At 39.9% G+C, this 18,567-nt stretch overlaps 2 protein-coding genes across 2 annotated transcripts in view; one reads left to right on the top strand and one right to left on the bottom strand.

The window, feature by feature from the left end:
• Nucleotides 1–1,329, bottom strand: part of fndc1 (fibronectin type III domain containing 1) — a 29,194-nt gene extending 27,865 nt beyond the window's left edge. The window contains exon 1 of the mRNA XM_076084571.1: nucleotides 1,257–1,329. Coding sequence (XP_075940686.1) covers nucleotides 1,257–1,329 — 73 coding nt within the window. The remainder of the gene's footprint in view (nucleotides 1–1,256) is intronic.
• Nucleotides 1,330–5,694: 4,365 nt separating this feature from the next.
• The window catches only part of otofa (otoferlin a), a 63,030-nt gene continuing 50,157 nt past the window's right edge, over nucleotides 5,695–18,567 (top strand). Inside the window, exons 1-2 of the mRNA XM_076083877.1 lie at nucleotides 5,695–5,885; nucleotides 11,212–11,270. Coding sequence (XP_075939992.1) covers nucleotides 5,804–5,885; nucleotides 11,212–11,270 — 141 coding nt within the window. The 5' untranslated portion in view covers nucleotides 5,695–5,803. The remainder of the gene's footprint in view (nucleotides 5,886–11,211; nucleotides 11,271–18,567) is intronic.

The raw sequence follows: 18,567 nt of genomic DNA, 5'->3' as shown, positions 1-18,567 counted from the left end.
GTGAAGGAATGAGAAGCAGTGTGTTGCAGAGAAAGTGCATGACCGCTCTGAAAATACTTCCTAAAAGATGGAAAAGAAAACGACGCAGAGGAAAAGACCACAACAAATAGCAGCATGCTATTGTAAGCACTCATGCTTACAGTTGAGAAGGAGACATATAGAAACTTACAGATCAACTGACAATATACTGTATGTGGACTGAGTATGTTGAAGAAAACAGGGAGAAAAAAATGAAAGGGCTGGCTGAAACGTGGCTTTTAAACTCAGTCAAAACGGTTGGCTCTGTGCCCTCCAAAACTGATCAGGCCATATGGCACTTTTGATATTTTGACTGTCTGGAGGATGTGGGCGTCTTCTCCCGAAAATTGATTTTACAAAGGGTACCTAAGAAACTTTAAAACATGTGTGCTGCGGTCTCTGTGGAATCACTTTTAATCATTTTGCTATGAGGAAAATGTCTCACTCCTTTCTAATAGCTGCTGATTGATATGCAACTCTGTCCAGAGGACCCGTGACAGAAAGAAAACTTAAGCATCCAACCACTTCTGCTCTCCCATGAAAATGAATTTTACAGGCAGGTCATTTATCAGCCACACATTTGGCATGATACCCCTCAGCAGAAAGCACAATGATGCAGCCTGATATTTATCACGATGTTCTAATTGTTGATCACAGCTCCTCCAGCACGTGCCTACAGTATGAGGTAAGGACTTGTTCCATGACTGCTGCTAAGAGGCCAGCTGCCAGCATCATATTTTCCCCCCATTAAGAAACAAGAGTGAAAATACTGTCAAAGTCCCCATCTGCTAAAGTTGCTCACTCAAACTAACTCTTTCACAACTGTAAATGATAAATCAAAAACTCTAAATTAAATAGGTCAGTGCATTCTAAATGGCGACATTCAAACTATTTCGTTTTTTTTTTTAAATTACATTTGCAGCAACTGGGGAAATGTTTATGCCCCACGCACACAGAAATGGATGTGTGCACGCGCGCACTTCAACATGTTTCTTTCCTTTCCAAATAATAACATTAGCATTCTGAGTTTTAAAAAAGTCATTACATTTTAATGCACTAAACTCGCAGATTGCAGCTAAAACTGGTCAATGGCAAACGTCAGCTGTAAGATCGATCCAATTTGAACATTTAACCACACAAGGAGAAAGCAACATTGCCTCAGCAGTGATCAAGCTGAATAACATATTAGTGTAAAACATGCACTTGTTTTTGTTTTTTTAAGTATACAAATCTGTTACCTGCCCATCCGCATCCTGGTGCGCAAAACGTAACGATTAGCGCCAAGAGCGTCCTGCTTGCGGCTAAAGCCATATTGAGAGTGGCGCGCTACTGCTGCGGAGCGACGCACCAGCTGGATGCAGAGGGCTGGGACACTCCAGCTCTCCCTCCCCTCCCCTCTTCCGATGCGGCGGCAGCTTCTCATCGTGAACTCTCGGCTGTTCTATTTCAGCAAAAAGCTTTCAAAAAAGAGGGAAAAAAAACAAAAACAAAGAAAAACAACGTGAATGAAGACACATGTGCTCGTGATTTTAATTAATGCAAATACAGTTTTATTCCGTAACAATTCTTTTTAGCTCTTCATGCAATCAAAGACACTTTTTAATAAAATGTCTCCCTCTTCAGGGAGCACCACTGCTTATATTCCAAAACCACTAATTAGTGACAGAATTATTCAGATCTGAGGTTTATGAACATTATATCTCCACTATAGTGCTCTTTTCTTTTTTGAGCTCAAACCACCTTTTCCTGATAATGTTTAGGAATGTGTGTTTTTTCTTTTTTTTAAACTACAGGAATGTTGTTTTTTAAGGTAGGTGCAGTATTGTTGCTTATATTAAAAACCTTTAGGCAAGCAGTCCAGTTGCACCTGTTCTGTTCCAGCCTCATTCTTGCAGACCTGAACCACTGCAGGATCAAACATTTCCATGACATCATCGCTTCACCAGGTGTTAGAACAGGACTGTGGGCCAAGGCTCCATCACATTATCGAATCTGTGTGCGCACAATTACGTTCCAAAGAAGTCACTCGACCACCAGATGGAGCAACAAGACACGTTTTAAGATAAGGTAAGATTGTGATTAGAACTGGTGATATTCAGCAGCAGCAGAGTTGAAGTTTCATCTCAAATGTCCTCGGTATAAATGTGATTAAAATGACTGAACATGTTGTAAAGGATAGTCAATTTGTGTATTACTTGTTTGTGCTCCAATGATTCTAAGAACAATGTGGCAGATAATGCACACGATGCTTTGCTTCTGTTAACATCTGTGATGTGCCCGATTTATAGCTGTACGGTGGTGATAATTATACATTCGAATTAAACATCTCTTTATCGTCATCCCTTTTCCCATTACTATCACACTAAAGTCAAGAGTTTTCTGCATCACTGGACACCATTGTAGCACCTTCTGCATGTCAAAGCTCTTAATGTTTACAATACATTCCCTGGACTTTATAACTGAAAATGACCAGCAGCAAATTTACAGAAGGGCAATTATTTAATCTATTCTTTTTTCACAGTGTCTCATAGCCCAGGGGTTAATCTATCAGGAATTCATACTGACATAATTTGCATGAATATGCTAAGCAATTGTCTTTTTATTGTTAATGATCTATCTATCAAAGTCAGTGTATGGGCTCATCACGCAACATCAAGTGACAGAAGACAGCTTTGATCGCTTGTCTGTAGGTGGCTTTAATCCAGACCAACATCTCCCTCTGTTGGTTAGAGCATTTATCTACAACTGGGGATAAGATGTCAACGGTCACTTATTCATTGCCTCTGAAACCAGATTCTGAGGAGGTCAGACAGGAAATCGGGGCTTAAATATAGCAGCAGGTTTTCACCACACAGTAGCTGCTCTGTAAAAACTACTGGAGACGACTCAATCTCTTCAGGCTGTTTTGTATTTGTTAGAGAGGAAAGGGGCCAGATTTGCCACAAAATCAATACAAGTCTCAGTTCGCATCTCTGGGGCCCCCAGGGGCCAGTAAAGTAACATCAGTTTGTCTTTTTTATGTTGTCTCTGCCCTTTAAACCACAACATCATAAACTAATTACTAGTGCTGATTGAGCCTCTTGAAGCCCCGCCCCTCTCTCTCTCTCTCTCTCTCTCTCTCTCTCTCTCTCTCTCTCTCTGACACAAACACACACTACTGCAGCGGCTTGCAATAGTGAATGAGTCAGCACAATATGGAATATATTTTTAAACTGAAAAAAAATCTTATCGAAGCAGATAGTTGTGTCTTCCACTCCCTCCTAGCAAACCTGCTAAATGCGCACAGACACTGTCATTCATTCACACACACACACACACACACACACACACACACACACACACACACACACACACACACACACACACAGAGGGGGGGGGGGGGGGGGGGGGGGGGGGGGTTGGGTGGCTCCTGAGGCTTCAGTCGGCACAGTATACAAAGTACAAGGTGTCCAATCTTGTTATATGCATGCCTGAGGTTATTTATGTCAAGTCCTGCTATAATTCCCCCAAGTGAGTTGACATGATGCTTGTGATGAAATGGTTCATCTCTGCTGATATACTGTATCAAGTTGGACTGCATGTCTAGCTGAGTTATATGAATAGAGTGTTGTGTTCCAGTTCTATCAGCTATTTTACTTGATCTCTTTTGTCATTTGTGTATACCAAAAGTGTTACATTAGGCGGTTAGTCTAACCATTCTCTCTTAACATACATGAAGTCTGTCACATTTGTTGGTTCTACTATAACTGTAATGCATTGTTGGCTATATATTGTTTTAAGCTGATTGCAGCACTATTGCACAAAGTTTCCCCCATGGAGACAGCGACGTGTATTTTATCTTGTCTTACTCCTTTGGAGTATCTCATGTACAGAGATGATTAATCGCTGAATCACCTTTATCATTCCACAATTGTTTTGTATGTTTCCCTTATTTTCTGGAAGAGTCGAGATAAAGAAAAAAACATCTAATTAACTGTCTTAGACAGCAACTAAAAATAGAGGTTCAGTAACACCGAGCTTTGGGGGGGAAACTGCATCTTAATGTTCTTTAGATGAGCACTCAGTATCCATAGCTCAAACCAATGCAGTCTAATACAACAGTCCTGTATTAAATCCTACATTCATGGAGGTTTTGATGTTCAATTTTTGTTGTTGAAACCGTTCAACTATGTTGATTCAAATATATGATCATTTTGGGCGATGCAGTTTGTGGTGCTGTTGCGCTGTATTGTGTTATACTGTACTGCTATTTTCTGTTATTTTGTCCACCCCATTTATGTCAAAGAGGGAGTGCAAAATAATGGAAACCCCAGTGACACACTTGTCGAACATGTCAAATTGATAGACTACAGTGTCACACGGTATATGCAGTTTTGTGTGAGCAGATAATTTGATTTTTATCTGACAGGCAGTTCTATATCTTGGCAGGACCAATAAGCGGTGCTGGTTTTGTCCCTTTGCCTGCTCGGAAAAATCACATTTCTGTCAGAAGGGCTCCTGCTGCCACTCGTGCAACTACTCCTAGTGGCAATTCTAAATAAAGTCCCAGCACAGTTTATCATTTTATACTTGTCATATGCTATGAGGTGAAATTCTGTACTACTTGAGGATTTGCATACTGTTTTTTTTTACACTAATCTTGTTGCATATTTCTAAAAGGGCAGGGTTCATGTTAAGTACTACCACACATGGAAAATGCAAATGCACCAGTGCTCTGGGAGGGCGTTGGTATTTTAAATGTCTTTTTAGTTGTAGCATCTGGTGAACCAGTGATTATTTCCTACCTGGGGAACCCTCTCAGGACCCACCGGGTACCTGGACTCTGTTTTGAAAACTCTTGGCACAGCTGCCTACCTGCTGGTCTTTCCTTGTAACAGATACATGAATTACAGCCAGCAGGTACAACATGGCAACATGGCCCAGCATCAGACAGGGACCAACTGGCCAAGCTCATGGGACCCTGACCTTAATTTATCCATAAAAAGGGGGGAAAAGAAGTTGCCTGGCAACTGTATTTTACAACAGGCCTAAAGAATAAGATTGTATCCTACAATACAGGAAGTTTATGAAACCTAATGATCATTTTAAATTCAGTCTTTACAGCAATATTAAATGAGACATGTCATTATTTATGACAAGCACTAGCATGTCATAACTATCCAAACTATTTCATAAAACATTTAAATACCTTTTCTGTAAGACGGTGAAAATTACACTCTGTGTCTTGCTGGAATAGTCTATCCTTTGTAAATATCTAAATCAATCCAAGACTCTTTTCTAACTGACCAGGCAGTCTGCGGAGAAGATAATTCATATTAAATCTGGTATGAATTACAGTAGGCTAATAATGACTATAGAATACTTTTACTCCCAGAAAAAAAGGAAGCAGTGGATTTTCCTCAAATCCCAGAGCTTGAGCTTTTTACAATTAGAGCATCCAGCATCCATCCCCACGCTGAAGATGAAGCACACCCCCACCCTTCCTGCACGACGAGCAGAGTAAAAGCAAGTGGCAGCGCGGAGATGCGCGACAGACCCAGCGGCCACTGAGCACGGAGCGAGAGGAAATGTTAACAGGAGCATATCATTAATTCGCTATTTTTGTTTCTGTTTGTTTGAAAAAAACACATCATTCTACATGCTGCCCGTGTGGAAAACGATTAATGTGTCCAGGCGCAAGGAGAGGATCACCTAAAGATCGTTAAACACAGATTGCACCAAACCGGATCAAGTTGGTTTTTTTTCCCGTGTGGGGTAAAATTACTCCTCTGACCAGTGTGGACTAATGATGGCTCTAATGGTTCACCTGAAGACGGCCGCTGACCTTCGGGGGAAAGGTGACAGGATCGCCAAAGTTACATTCAGAGGTAGGACAACGTTTCTGAGTTGTAGCCTGTATGTTGTGAAATTGATACAGCCAGATTTTTTGTTTTTTTTGTTTGACGACGTGATGGGGGATAATCAGCGGTCCCGGTGAAAAGTTGGGGAAACCCCTTCTGGATAGGTGGCCATCGGACACGCGCTACGCTCTGATTCATCTGCCATTCATGCGCTTCCAAAGATGGAAACTGCACTGATCTTAAAATTAGAAAAGAAAGAGAGTACAGCAATCCGAAAAACTAACTCATCATGCGATTTGAAAGGATATACCCAAAATCCAACCCCTAAGTTTATTTCATTATTTTGCACTTGTTATATAATAATTCGGTATACTCCTCTCTCATATTTAGATCATGTATGTCTAAATGCTTAAAAGTACTATAGAAACAAACTGCAGTTGACATAAGATGTTAATGGTAATTAATGATGTTTCATCACAGCTGTTATATCCAGTTTTTTTCCCAACTGTCAGGACATGGACTTCTCTTATGAATTATTAAAATGTAAATGATTCATTATAGCACAAAAAGCAAAATCAATGTGTAACTGTCTGTACATCATATAGTGTCCTTACAGGGATTTATCATGTGCATAGGTCATTTTACTCCTACACCAATAAGGGCAAGAAGCCACTGTATTACAATTGACTATGTTGGTGGCATTGATGACTGAAGAAGATGTTGGAGGTGGGCGTCTCCTTCATACCTTCGGACAATTTCCAATCCACTGGTCCTTTGGCGTTTTATAACTCCTGTGGGGTCATCAGCCTAACACCTGATCTGCTCTGCCTCTCCTATACTGTTCAGAGGAGAGAGGGATCACTGTAGGATTGGAGGGGAATTTGGAGGGAGTTCAGTGGATTTATTCATCATTCATCAAACGTTTCTTTCCCTGTGAGAGAGAAACAGAGTCAGGAAGAGAGAGAGGCGTGTGTTTCAGCACCTTGGATGGATCAGACCACTATCTGACAGATGACAGGCGTTCAATCCCACCTGATCTCTGATCAGACTCCTGCTGAGAGCATCAGTTTTGTGTGGGGTGTTACAAGACCACCACTCCATCTTCCTCTCTCCACTGCTGTGTGTGTGTGTGAGTGTGTGTGTGTGTGTGTGTGCATGCCTGTGTGTGAGCTGCATAGAAGATGGCTTTCAGTGTTGTGCTGCAGAAAATTCACCAGGGTCTTGATATTACATGAACCGTGTCATCCAAGTCAAGGATTAGGTCGTCAGCTCTTCCCCCGTCGGCAAACTGTCAGCACAGCAGCTGCATCTCATCTGTTTTCTAAATTGTTCGCAAAAGCAACGATGTGTGTGTGTGTGTGGCTTTTTTTACCCCATTTTCTGCCCTATTGTATATCTTATTCAATCAATGCTAAAATTGTGCCTATAAAGACACATGTCGCTTTCACTGATTTCCACTTAGGCCTATGTGTCAAACAAACGCGTACTATATTTCCAAAGGAAAAGCAGTAATCTCCTTTGCAAACAGTGGTTACCATTAAAGGTTTGTAAAAACCTAGTAGATGCACTATAGGCTGCATGCCTGTTTAGTTAAACTGGACAGGGCCACAAATGTTGATAGTCGTTAACCCCTATAAATCCACATTAGTTATGGAGAGAAACACAGCTTTTAATAGCTGTGATGGTGCGGACCTTAGTGTAAAGGTAATGTAGCCTATATACGCACATTTACATCTCTGTGCTGTATGCCTAGCTGTGGCTCCTCTCCTCTGCTCTGCCACAAGTTCCTGTAGGGCCTCATAAATATATATTATTGAATTGCTTAGTCACATTGTTATCTTCAGGCATTGTCCTTTGTCCGGTCAAATAATATCTTCTTTCCACATCCACAAAGTAGGGGCTCTATGTTCCATGTTGGCCCGCCTGTGATATCTATGTTACATCATATTTTAAGGCATTATGAAAGTACGTCTTTATTTAGCAAATTGTAGGTAAAAACCTTTTGGTGGAGGGTTGAGATTTAATTAGAAAAGGAGAGAAATAAATCACTTCATCTGAGTGGTCAGATGTTGAGTGTGTGTTATTCATTTAGACTATTGTGGGTGACTAGAGAAGAGGAAAAGATGGATGAGTGGATGGATGAGTGAGAGAAGTGCAACAACAGATAAGAGCTGGGATCAAACCCATTGTACATGGAATCACCACGGTGCCCACCATATAATTAGCTTTATTAAAACGCATACTGGCTCATTTTTTTATTGAGTAATTGCTCAGTATTTTGCTATAGGAAAATGTATCTTCCAGTTAAAGTATTAAAGGAGGCTGAGGTCTTCATGAGCAATTGCATTACTATGCCACACAGTGAATCATTTTAAACATCTTGTAAATAAACTTCTTCTTCCCTCAAAGACTTTCATTCATTGAAGACATAATAATATTTATATGATGCCCCGATCTTAATGCTGATTCACATTATATGTCAGTTCTTCTTCTACTCACAGTATTTCTATCAGTCTTGCTTCTCTTAAATTGTGGTGGGTTTTTGAACATTTTCAGACTGTTAGCCTGGCAGTCGGGCTTCCTAAGTGCTTTCACCTCAAACTTTCACCTTCCTGTCTGGAGAGGAAGAGGTCTGGCAGGAAGTCCCAGCCCCCCCTGAACATATCAAACCATATATGACCCCTTGAAAGGCTGGTGGAGCGATGTTATGTAAGGCTGACTCCACATGTAACATTTGGCGGAGAAAGCAACCGAAACACCCATCATCTAGAATCAAACGTCATCAATATTTTGAGAAAATAAAAGCCATAAATCAGTCAATCGATAGCATTCAATGTGTTATACAAACATAGCAATAAAAAAAGACTGTAGAGTTCCCCGTCCGGTCAGGCTCAAAATGATTCATTATTATCTCGTACCATGGGCTATGAAGTCTGCTTCAAAGGGGAGGCGTGAAAACTTAATTGATTTTGTGGCAAGTCTTTGATGGATCCTTGCTGTTATCTGTAGCTCTTGAATTTATCAAAGAATGACACTCCAGCTCTTGTTGCTTATTGGCTGGGTCTCTGCACAGTAGCCTGCAGGATCACACACACACACACACACACACACACACACACACACACACACACACACACTCTGTACATCAGCGTTATCTTAGAAATTAAAGCTTTATTTCCACTCTTACGATATTCCACTGCAGCTTGCTTCTTTCATCCCAACTCTTTCTTTTTGTTTGTCATCCTTTTAACTCTAAATCTTTAATATTTTCTGGGCTGAAACAAAGCTTTGTGGTATCTGCGGTATCTTACACACATCATTAAATTCACTTTCTTCTCCATAGCACACTGAAACTCTTTTCCTTATGTCCTTTGCTGGAGCAGATATTTACCTTGTCTTAAGTTTGAATTGTGATACTTATTTAGTATGGTTGCTGTCTCTTTTTGGGCTTGTAAATTGTACAGGAAATAAGACAAAATGAAATCACGGTACGGAACAACAAAGACGAGGTGTGCAGGGAGACTGATTGCATCCCAAACATTGAAGAAATGCATTCCTTTTCTATTCTACAATGTTGTTGTTCTGTTTACCCTAAAGATCCATCTTTCACAGTGTTTTGCATCCTTCTCTTTTAATCTTTTCATCCCCGTCTGTCTGCTCGATAATCAAAATGTACACTCCGTTTCCTTTCTTTCTTTCACAACAGGTCGGTTCTTTCAATGCCCCTCTGTTTCTATTTCTCACTGTTTCCACCAAGGCCAAAAGGCACCCTGATTAGCAGAATTTTGTTTTTAGTTTGGTGTGGAGCACCTTACATAAGACTCATCTACTTTTCTAAACCCACGTCTCGGTTAGATTAAAACACAGTTCTGACAATTATGCTTCTGTTTTGAATAATGTCGGAGGAATATTGTCTCTTTCCCTCTCTCACATACAAGTGCTGTTTATTTTCTCAAAGATATTTCATAGGAAAGGGGTTTTGCAAGATTGTAGAGAGCGGGGTGTGATGGAAAAGAGAGATTGTGGTTATGAATTAGAGTCAAAATGGACTCTAAGCATAATATACTTTAAGTTTTGCTTTTGCATGTCCTTGTGTCTTTTTTTCTCCATCTAAACTCAGAGCTTGTTTGCTCTGTGAATGTGTGAAAAAAATCAATCAGCACAAACGACAATAACGCATCATAGGAGCCAGAAAGAATCTTTTTTTAATTTCTAATCAAAATTATAATTCCAGCCAAACAGGCATAACAGGCTGTAATCAGCTTTGTAGGTTCCTGTGCGTGTGTGACTATATATGTAGATATGTATGAATGTGTGATCTGTACAAATCAGCTGTCCACATGCACCCAAACAAACACCCACACAAAGCCTCAGATACACAAAGCAAACCACCGCAACAAAGCAGTCCGGCACTCCGGCGAGCAGTCCGGCACCATTCATGAGCATCACAAAGCAACCAGGTGAAAACAGGCTGCAGCACGCATGAGTGAGTCAGTTCACTAATGAACTAGTGAATGGCTCTCTGCTGGTTTTATAACCTTAAATACACACTGCACCAAGACATTATTGTTTTCACCATAATTTAATCTTGTGGAAAGTATTCATTATTGGCAATAATCTCACTTCTATATGTTATTTCTGTTCTGCTGAAGTCTTTTTCTCTCCGTTTGTTTTTATGCTGTCGCATAATGAGTCATAATGGAGCCATTCAATTGTCTGCTTTTCTTTTCTGTCTCCTGTGGCTCCACACAGCCTGTCTCATTTGAGTGTTTATCAGATACTTAAGGCATTCATTTGTCTTTTCACTTGTCTTTTATGTTAACCGATTTTTGACAGGCATGCTGATAAATATCTCTCACCAAATTGATCCTTATCTTTAGTAGAAGTACCACAGCTACAGTGTAAAAATACTCTATTACAAGGAATTATTCTGCATTCAACGTCTTACTTTTATCATTTTGGTTCATTTTTACATTTTATTTATATTGTAAACATGACCCTATAAAACATAGAAGACAAGTGATTATCATACAGACAGAGAAGTAAAGAAAATAATCTGAAGTACTACATGTAGTAGAAGTAAAGTAGCACAAAATGGAAATACTCACGTAAAGCACAATTTTCTGGCCAAAACTTTGTATTCATGTATTTATTACACTGTGACTGACAACCTACCTGACACAGTCTCATTATGCAAGCAGATAAAAAAAAAAAAAAGATAGATAGATTTAGTTTGTGCTGGATATATTGCCCATGATGTGTGTGCTGTCTCAAACTGAAATGACAACAAATGCAATGCTATTAATGAACCATTTATCTGTTTTTAACCTTTATATTCCCTCTCACTTTCCAGGTCTGTCCTTCTACAGCCGTGTGGCAGAGAACTGTGACGAGGTGGCCCACTTTAATGAGGTCAGTGTCTTCATTTCCCCTGTCATACACCTTGATAATGACTGATAAGCAATTAGCCCTCAACTTAATTGAAATTGTCCCCAGCCTTCCAATTTTCACGGCAGATAACAATATGCTGATTTCACTGACTGCAGGTTTTCTTAATGAACCTTTTTAGTCAATAAGTAGGAGACATATCGGTAATGGAGTCTGTTTTTACTTTTATCTCCTTGAGCCCGATGGACCCGGTACCGAGTCTACCCCTGTGTTGTAGTTACAAAATGTTGCGGTGAAAGATTGTCTATTTATAGAAGATATTCATGTTATACTGTTTTGAAAACACAGTCTTCAGCTGTCAGAATCTGTAAACCAACTTTATGTTTTCCAAACTATGTCAAGGAATGAGTCCTAAAACCTGAAAATAAGTCAGCATTTTTGCCCAGATGGTTCCCTCGTCTTGGAGTCGATAGGTTTTTTGAATGGGTTCTTCATTAGATGTCTGAAATAAAGTCTGAAAGAAGAGATTTTAACTACAACACAAAATACGTCAGTAAATACCCCTCTCGTGAATTTTGCATTGTTTACTTGTCTTAAATGGGCGGTGTCTAAAAAGTGTCTAAATGAGACTACTGAATGTCATTACGCTGAAAACCAGTCCGCCTCAAGCTTAGTGGTGGTGACGCGATGTCATGTGACCGAGGTGTACTTCATTTATAGCCTAATTTTAGCTTTTTACTTCTGGTGATTGCATTTATGCTTCAAAAATAATTTAAGTAGTGTTCATTTGGGAAGAGTATCTTGCTTTGTGTCATTTTATAATGCAGAAACAAAACAAAATGGTCTGTTTCACTGCAGCGCAGCATACATGCAGATGAAAGACTCGGTATTCTCCACCTGGCCAAAACATGGAGACAGCCTGAGTTACTCTTCACAAATTATTCCATAAATTCTTTATATTAGTGTATTTTCTTCAAATTGTAGTAAAGAGTAGGAGCATGAATCAATTGTTGCATTATTGTCCATTGGATCTTGGTTATAATTTACTGTGTAATGGTAAAGGAAAGAGGTTCGTTTACAATGGATTCATATTCCTGTGTCTTAACTTAATTAAGAGACCATATGGTTGAGGAACTAATCCTGTTTCCATTGGGGTATTTCTTAATTAAAAGGTGTGTCAGTTATTAGATTTAAGTGATGACATTAATGCAGCTAAAACCTAATTAGACATTAATGAGAACAGGAACATTTCACATTTATGCCTACACGATCAGGACTCAAATACTGTAACATGCTATAAAGGAGGCATTTCATAATTTGATTGCTATTGACTAATCGGTTAATTTGAATAGGGTTTGCAAAATCAAATTTCCACCAAGTTTCAGTTCTTGGTATTTAATAATTGAAAATTGCTTCTTTGGAAAAGAACTTTACTGCAAAAGTACATGCCATTAAAAATAAAGAACATCAGATGAAGTGATCAGATGATGTGAAATGTAACTATCAGATTCAATGCCTGCTGACAGTGAAACAATCTGAATTATATTATTCTTTTAATCAGTTTGGTGTCTCTGAAATCTTCTCTCTTACCTTACCCGGCATTGTGTCATTAGATATGATCGTAATATTATAGTTTGACCCTAAAAAGAAGCATCTGTTGTTGGTGCAGGTCTGAGTTTTGCTGTAGGGTTTTTACAAATTAGACATACATCCACTTCCTTTTATATTATCAAGTAGCAAGTGGTGAAAGGGTGGAGTATGAAAACAGACTTTTCAAATTTTTTTTTTTAATATTACATTAATGTTGTTAAATTATTCTTGTTATTATAAGAAATTGTCCAGCTGCTGTTTACATTTAAAGAGATGTTAATCTTTCTACATCTTTGTGGAGGATAGGTTCCATCCATTGATCAATTTTGATCGACCCTATCCCAGCATGCATTGCGTTAGAAGCAGGGTAGATCCTGGACAGACGAACATTCAAATATAAGAGCAATTTAAAGTTACCAGCTAACTTAAACTTCTTGTCTTTGGACTGTGGGAGGAAACTAAAGCTTGACATGCTACACGCCCATCCACTTCCTTAACTTCCACTCTCTTAACTTCTGGTTTGCTACATACATGGCACCCTTCTTCCTGCGTTGGCACTTAAAATTGGCATTGCATGTAAAAAGCAAGGTGCTGAATTCTCCAATGTGGATGTACTAACCAGGATACTTGACTGCACATAGACACAGGGAGAAACACACAATAAGAACTCCACACGAGCATTCATGCTGTCAGGGGACAGTGCTAAACAATGAGCCAGCCAAGGATCACGTATAATCACCTTAATGTTCCTACTCAAGATCTAACTTATTCTCACTTGTAAATGGCCAATGTCCTACCAAGTGTCTCCTAATGACCATTTCCTGTTCAGTGATGGCTTGTAAGAGCAGAGGCAAGGCAGAGGTAGTGGACTCCATTCATGCATGACATTAAACACTTGCTCTGTTTTAATTAAAATAGACACTCCAATGCTGTAGAGAGATAGAGCTGGTCCCCTAAGTAGCTCTTCTTCCAGAACTTCAAGTTAATTTAACTTGAACAATAAGTTAAATAGATATGAACACTGACCTGAGGATGCCTCTCAGAACCTGAAGAATTTCCCTGCAGCCCAACTGGTTCGTGGTTGGTACATCTCTTTTGTAGCTGCTGTGGTATTCTGGGAAATATTCCCCATAGGATTCCTGCAGGGTCCTGTCACACTGAGAGACCAGCGGTATGAAGGATTTAAATGCAAAGAGTCCTATAAGAGATGAGGGTTGGAGGATCAAGGCAGAAGTGCTGGAGGAAATCCTTTCAGAGTGAACGCAAAAGAGACAGAACAGAGGTAGGGGATAAAGTCAGGGAATTAAATAAGAAAAACAAAAGAAAGACGGCCTGAAACATATAGTACATTCCCAGCGGCGTTTAGTTTTCCTCTTTAAGCTGCCTGCTTTTGCAGAGAAAAACATTTTTCCTTTGATGGGCTCACAGGCAGAAGGCTGCTTCCTTTGCTGATAACCAGGGCTTTTGTTTTGTTGTTTTCAGTCTAATCAGGAAAATGGCTAAATGACTACACATTTTTAGTAACTTGCGTAAACACATGCAATCATATTTTATTTCACGGTCACTGCAGAAATAATTTAGTTTTTGTAGCAAGGTTAAAATTTAAGAGAGAAAAGTAAGCAAAAGAGAGAAAGGTGTCAGAAATATCTATACTGGTGCATTATATTATTCTTGTGGCCTGATTAGAGTAACTGTTATAGGACCGAGTGGCTGCTACTGATGTGTGATCTCTTGTGATTCGCATCACCCGATGCTCTCGTCTCGGTCCTGTTGTGCTGGCGGGGTCGTTAGCATCACTCAGCATCAATAAAACTGCCAGGCTTCCCTTGGGACGACTTGTGCTTCCAGTAGTTCCCGTGTCGGATTTGTGTGTGTGTTTGTGAGAGCATGCGTGGGGGGGGGGGTTACATGCTGCTGGTGCCTGAGCATTCATGTACTGTTTTCCTAGCCACCACCAACCCCCACCCCACAAACTCTTGAGCAACTCCTCATCACACCCTCCTCATCTGACATCTTCATCCTCAGCACTGGAACATTTGCATGGCTCAGTAAGCTCAGTCCAGCCCCTACAGTTGAGGACCATTAGCATAGAGTTGTGTGTGTCGTTGCTTCATGCATGGACTAGCAGGATGCCTTTGAACTAGTTTGCAGATAGACTGCATGGGTATTCTGTATTCATTATTTATACCATGGTGGGACTTGGCTTTTAGCTGCAGTACACCAGGACTTCCCCCTCACTAGTAGTTAGACATAACTGGAGCAAAGAACAGAAAGCCTTGTAAGTGCTGCATGGGACCACAGGGTTCATTCTATGGGCCTGTAGATATAGCTACTGTACATGTGTATGTGTCTATGCCAATGCGTCAGGATGAATTTCATCAGGAATGTGGTTGTTTGGTTTTCAGACAAGATGTCAAGAGATTTGAACCATGCAAACATAATGAGTGCAGGAATATTCCCTCTCCTCTGGCCTGAAGCTGCTACATTCCTACAGTGTACTAAGTGCACAGTCTGACTTTTTAATGAGAGACTTGGGATTACGTAATGCTAAATTCTGAATATTTTAGGCCATTCTATACTTACTGTTTTTAGCCCCGGCTCCTGCAAATTATGTTTGCAACTTAGAGCCGCCCGGATTCCGTTATTTATTGCTGTAATAAGGAATCATTGATAAAAGAGTACTGCACCAATTTAAATCATAGAAAAGGTATCAAAAACCTATGCAGCAGAACCAGAGATACTGTTTTTATATTCCACATTCTTCTTCCAGTCAAAACCTACATTGCCCACAGTATTCACTCATAGCACCTAAAGCATTGATTCCATCTTTTCATGGTTAATGTTTAATATCAACATCAACAGCTACTTGAAGCATGAGACATGGGGTTGGTACTTTATTAACATGTAACTGAACCAGGATCGTCCGCTAATCTTAGACAAAGTGCTTCTGTTGCCTAAATGTAACCACACAAGGGACTCAGGATTTGAACCCTGGCCTAGAGCGCCAGAAACCTGTGGTATGTGTACCAACCATCCACCCCCAACACGCTCCGTATGACTTGCACACAGAAACATTGCCAATGAACTGACCTAACCCTAACCCTTTAGTTTAGTAGTGTATATAAAAACCATAGGGGACAGGGTTGCTGTTTTAGTATTCGCTGTGTCACTGTTAATGCTTTTGGAGTGCTTCACCACTGAAACCCTCATTAGTTTGATCAGGACTCTGAACTCCGGGGCGTGCTGCGGCAGACCAAAGAGAGTAGGAAGAGACCACAGCGAGGTCACTTCCCCTAAACTTCCCCGACTGCCTCTGTAATCAGGTTTGGGAAGTTAGTGGGCTCAAGGAAGGCGTGTCTGTTATATGAGAACATACCACCATCAGGTTAGGTTTTTAAACTAATATAGATTACACCCAGCAGTACAGGATTCATATCCAGCGAGCCACTGGAGAATAACTCCATGCATTAGGGCGATCCACCTCTGGAGGTCATATTTCATCTGATTTATTTACCACTTTACTGATACTGCAACCACTTGACCACAATTAAGAAGAAGAGGAGTAGAAGTTGCCTCTGGACAAGACACAAGCTGGAATATTGCTGGTGCTAAAGATAGTTTATGAACTTCACCAGTTTTTAAGATTCAGGGCTGCTCGAGGGAGGCGATGTCCCATCTCTGAGTATACTGAATAAATGATGATCTGAGCAGAATATTTTCTTTGCCCGCTTCGAGTTTGAGGGAAGCTGAAAACTGAAATAACCAAAATGAGCACAGTAGAACCTACAGCTGCTGTACTTACTGTATGTAAACTATTCTAATGACTTTCTTGTTTTTAGGCTGATTTACGTATCAGTGTTGTGGGTTTAGAATGACAAAACAGAAGAATCAAACAAGTGTGCTGATATGCACACAGTGTTAACAAAAACATCATTTCTGTAGGGAATGTTGTATTTTTACTTTGTTGTGTGAGCCCTTAGGAGAAGATACATATATAAGCTCTGCTGTTTCTGTGTGTGCCCATGTGCATCAGCTTGTAACTCCTCTGCCTTAATGAGTCTCTCTGAAGAGTGACAGTGCCAAACACACACAAGTACACAAAGTAATCCACTTACTGTAAAAGTTCCAAAACAATGAAATATGATCTGGTATTATAAAAACAAAATATACCCAAAACTGGAATATCTCAAATTCAAAAGTTGATTAACAAATTTCTTTTTGCTTTGTGAAGTTTTTTGCTCACATGTTGATGTTTACCAGGCAGAATGTCTACCATGCTCCCCACCTTGGTTTAGCATGTAAGCATGCTAACATCTGCAAATTGAATTTGTTCCTCTGGTTTAGCGCTAGCGATGTTAACGCTGAATGATATTTGGGAACATTCGGCCAGTATCGCACAACCACCGGCTCCTCACAGCTCCAAAAACGTTGATGTAAATTTCCAAATAGATGCTATTTGGATAAATTGACCACATATTGGGAATGTATGTGGTTCCTTTCTTGTCTGAAAAGTTATTAAAACTTAACAGATTTTTTTTAAAGGTTAAAAACTGATTTCTTGGCAAGTAAAGGATGATAAAGGTGGCGATGCTAATCAAAGTAATCACAGTTACACTCTAAAACAGAAGTAATATTACAAAATGAAGTAAAGCGGAAACGCCCGTTCAGGCAAAGAATAAGGTGAATAGCTGTAAGCCTCGGGGGCACTGCACTGTATATCTATAAGAGGGTAGTGCTATATTACTGTGAGTAGCTTAGAGATATGTTTGTTTAAAGCTTTGTGTCGGCGCAGCTCAGCTCTAACAATAACAATAATAATATTGTGTTCACAGGTTTTCTTGTCCTCTATAAATACTTCCTTTTTAATTAGTAAATACAATACATTTTCCCCCAGCTTTGGCTATTGTTCAGCCATTTGTAACTTTGCATATTTGGAAAAATTGGCACAGGATAAACCGAAGGAAGAGGTTATGTAGTTGGAGAAAAAAAAATCCACCTCGGCAGGGGCAACTGTGGCTTAGTAGTAGAGCAGGGTCGGCCTTCAATCAAAGGGTTCGTGCCTACGGTTTGTGAATGTAGTATGAATGTTAGTCCTGATGGGCAGGTGGCACCTTGCATACTACATGACATGTAGTATTAAAGTGCTTTGAGTAGTCGGAAGACTAGAAAAACGCTATACAAGTACAGTCCATTTACATTTACCATTCAACAGAAACGTTTTTAATTGAGCGATGAGTGCTATCACCCAGCACAACACTGTCTATTCAACGAGTTGTGAAGCAGCTTACTGGACAAATGTGTTGTTCTTTATCTCTTCACCATCTGGTTTTTCACAGCAGAAACTGGTGAGCTAATTGCTGTTGTATTTTAGTCCAGCTTGCAACGAAATGGGATTTAATTTAATTACCTGGATAAAAACTCTTATACTTGCCAGCACTGTCTCTCAATTTCAAGAGAGGAAGAAGAGGTAAGTTTCATATTGAGATATCTATTTGGTTTAACTGCTACCCTGCTTTTCTAAAAAAAAGCAAAACCCACTCTTTTATGGATTAAACTACATGTAGCAGTGGTTTCACAAACAGTCAGTAGGGATGTAGCGGTTACCGGTTTCATTATAAACTATGGTAAAATTCCTGATAGTTAGTATTACCATTTCAGAGAGACAGCGAGAGAGAGGCTGATCAAAGTGAAAGGGTGAAAGTAAGCCTCGAAGTTTACGGTTAACTTAGCC

Source organism: Anarhichas minor, unplaced genomic scaffold (genome assembly GCF_050575085.1).
Source record: "Anarhichas minor isolate MPS153535 unplaced genomic scaffold, ASM5057508v1 ptg000136l, whole genome shotgun sequence".
Taxonomy (NCBI): Eukaryota; Metazoa; Chordata; class Actinopteri; order Perciformes; family Anarhichadidae; genus Anarhichas; species Anarhichas minor.
This window is presented reverse-complemented; position numbering and strand designations above follow the sequence as displayed.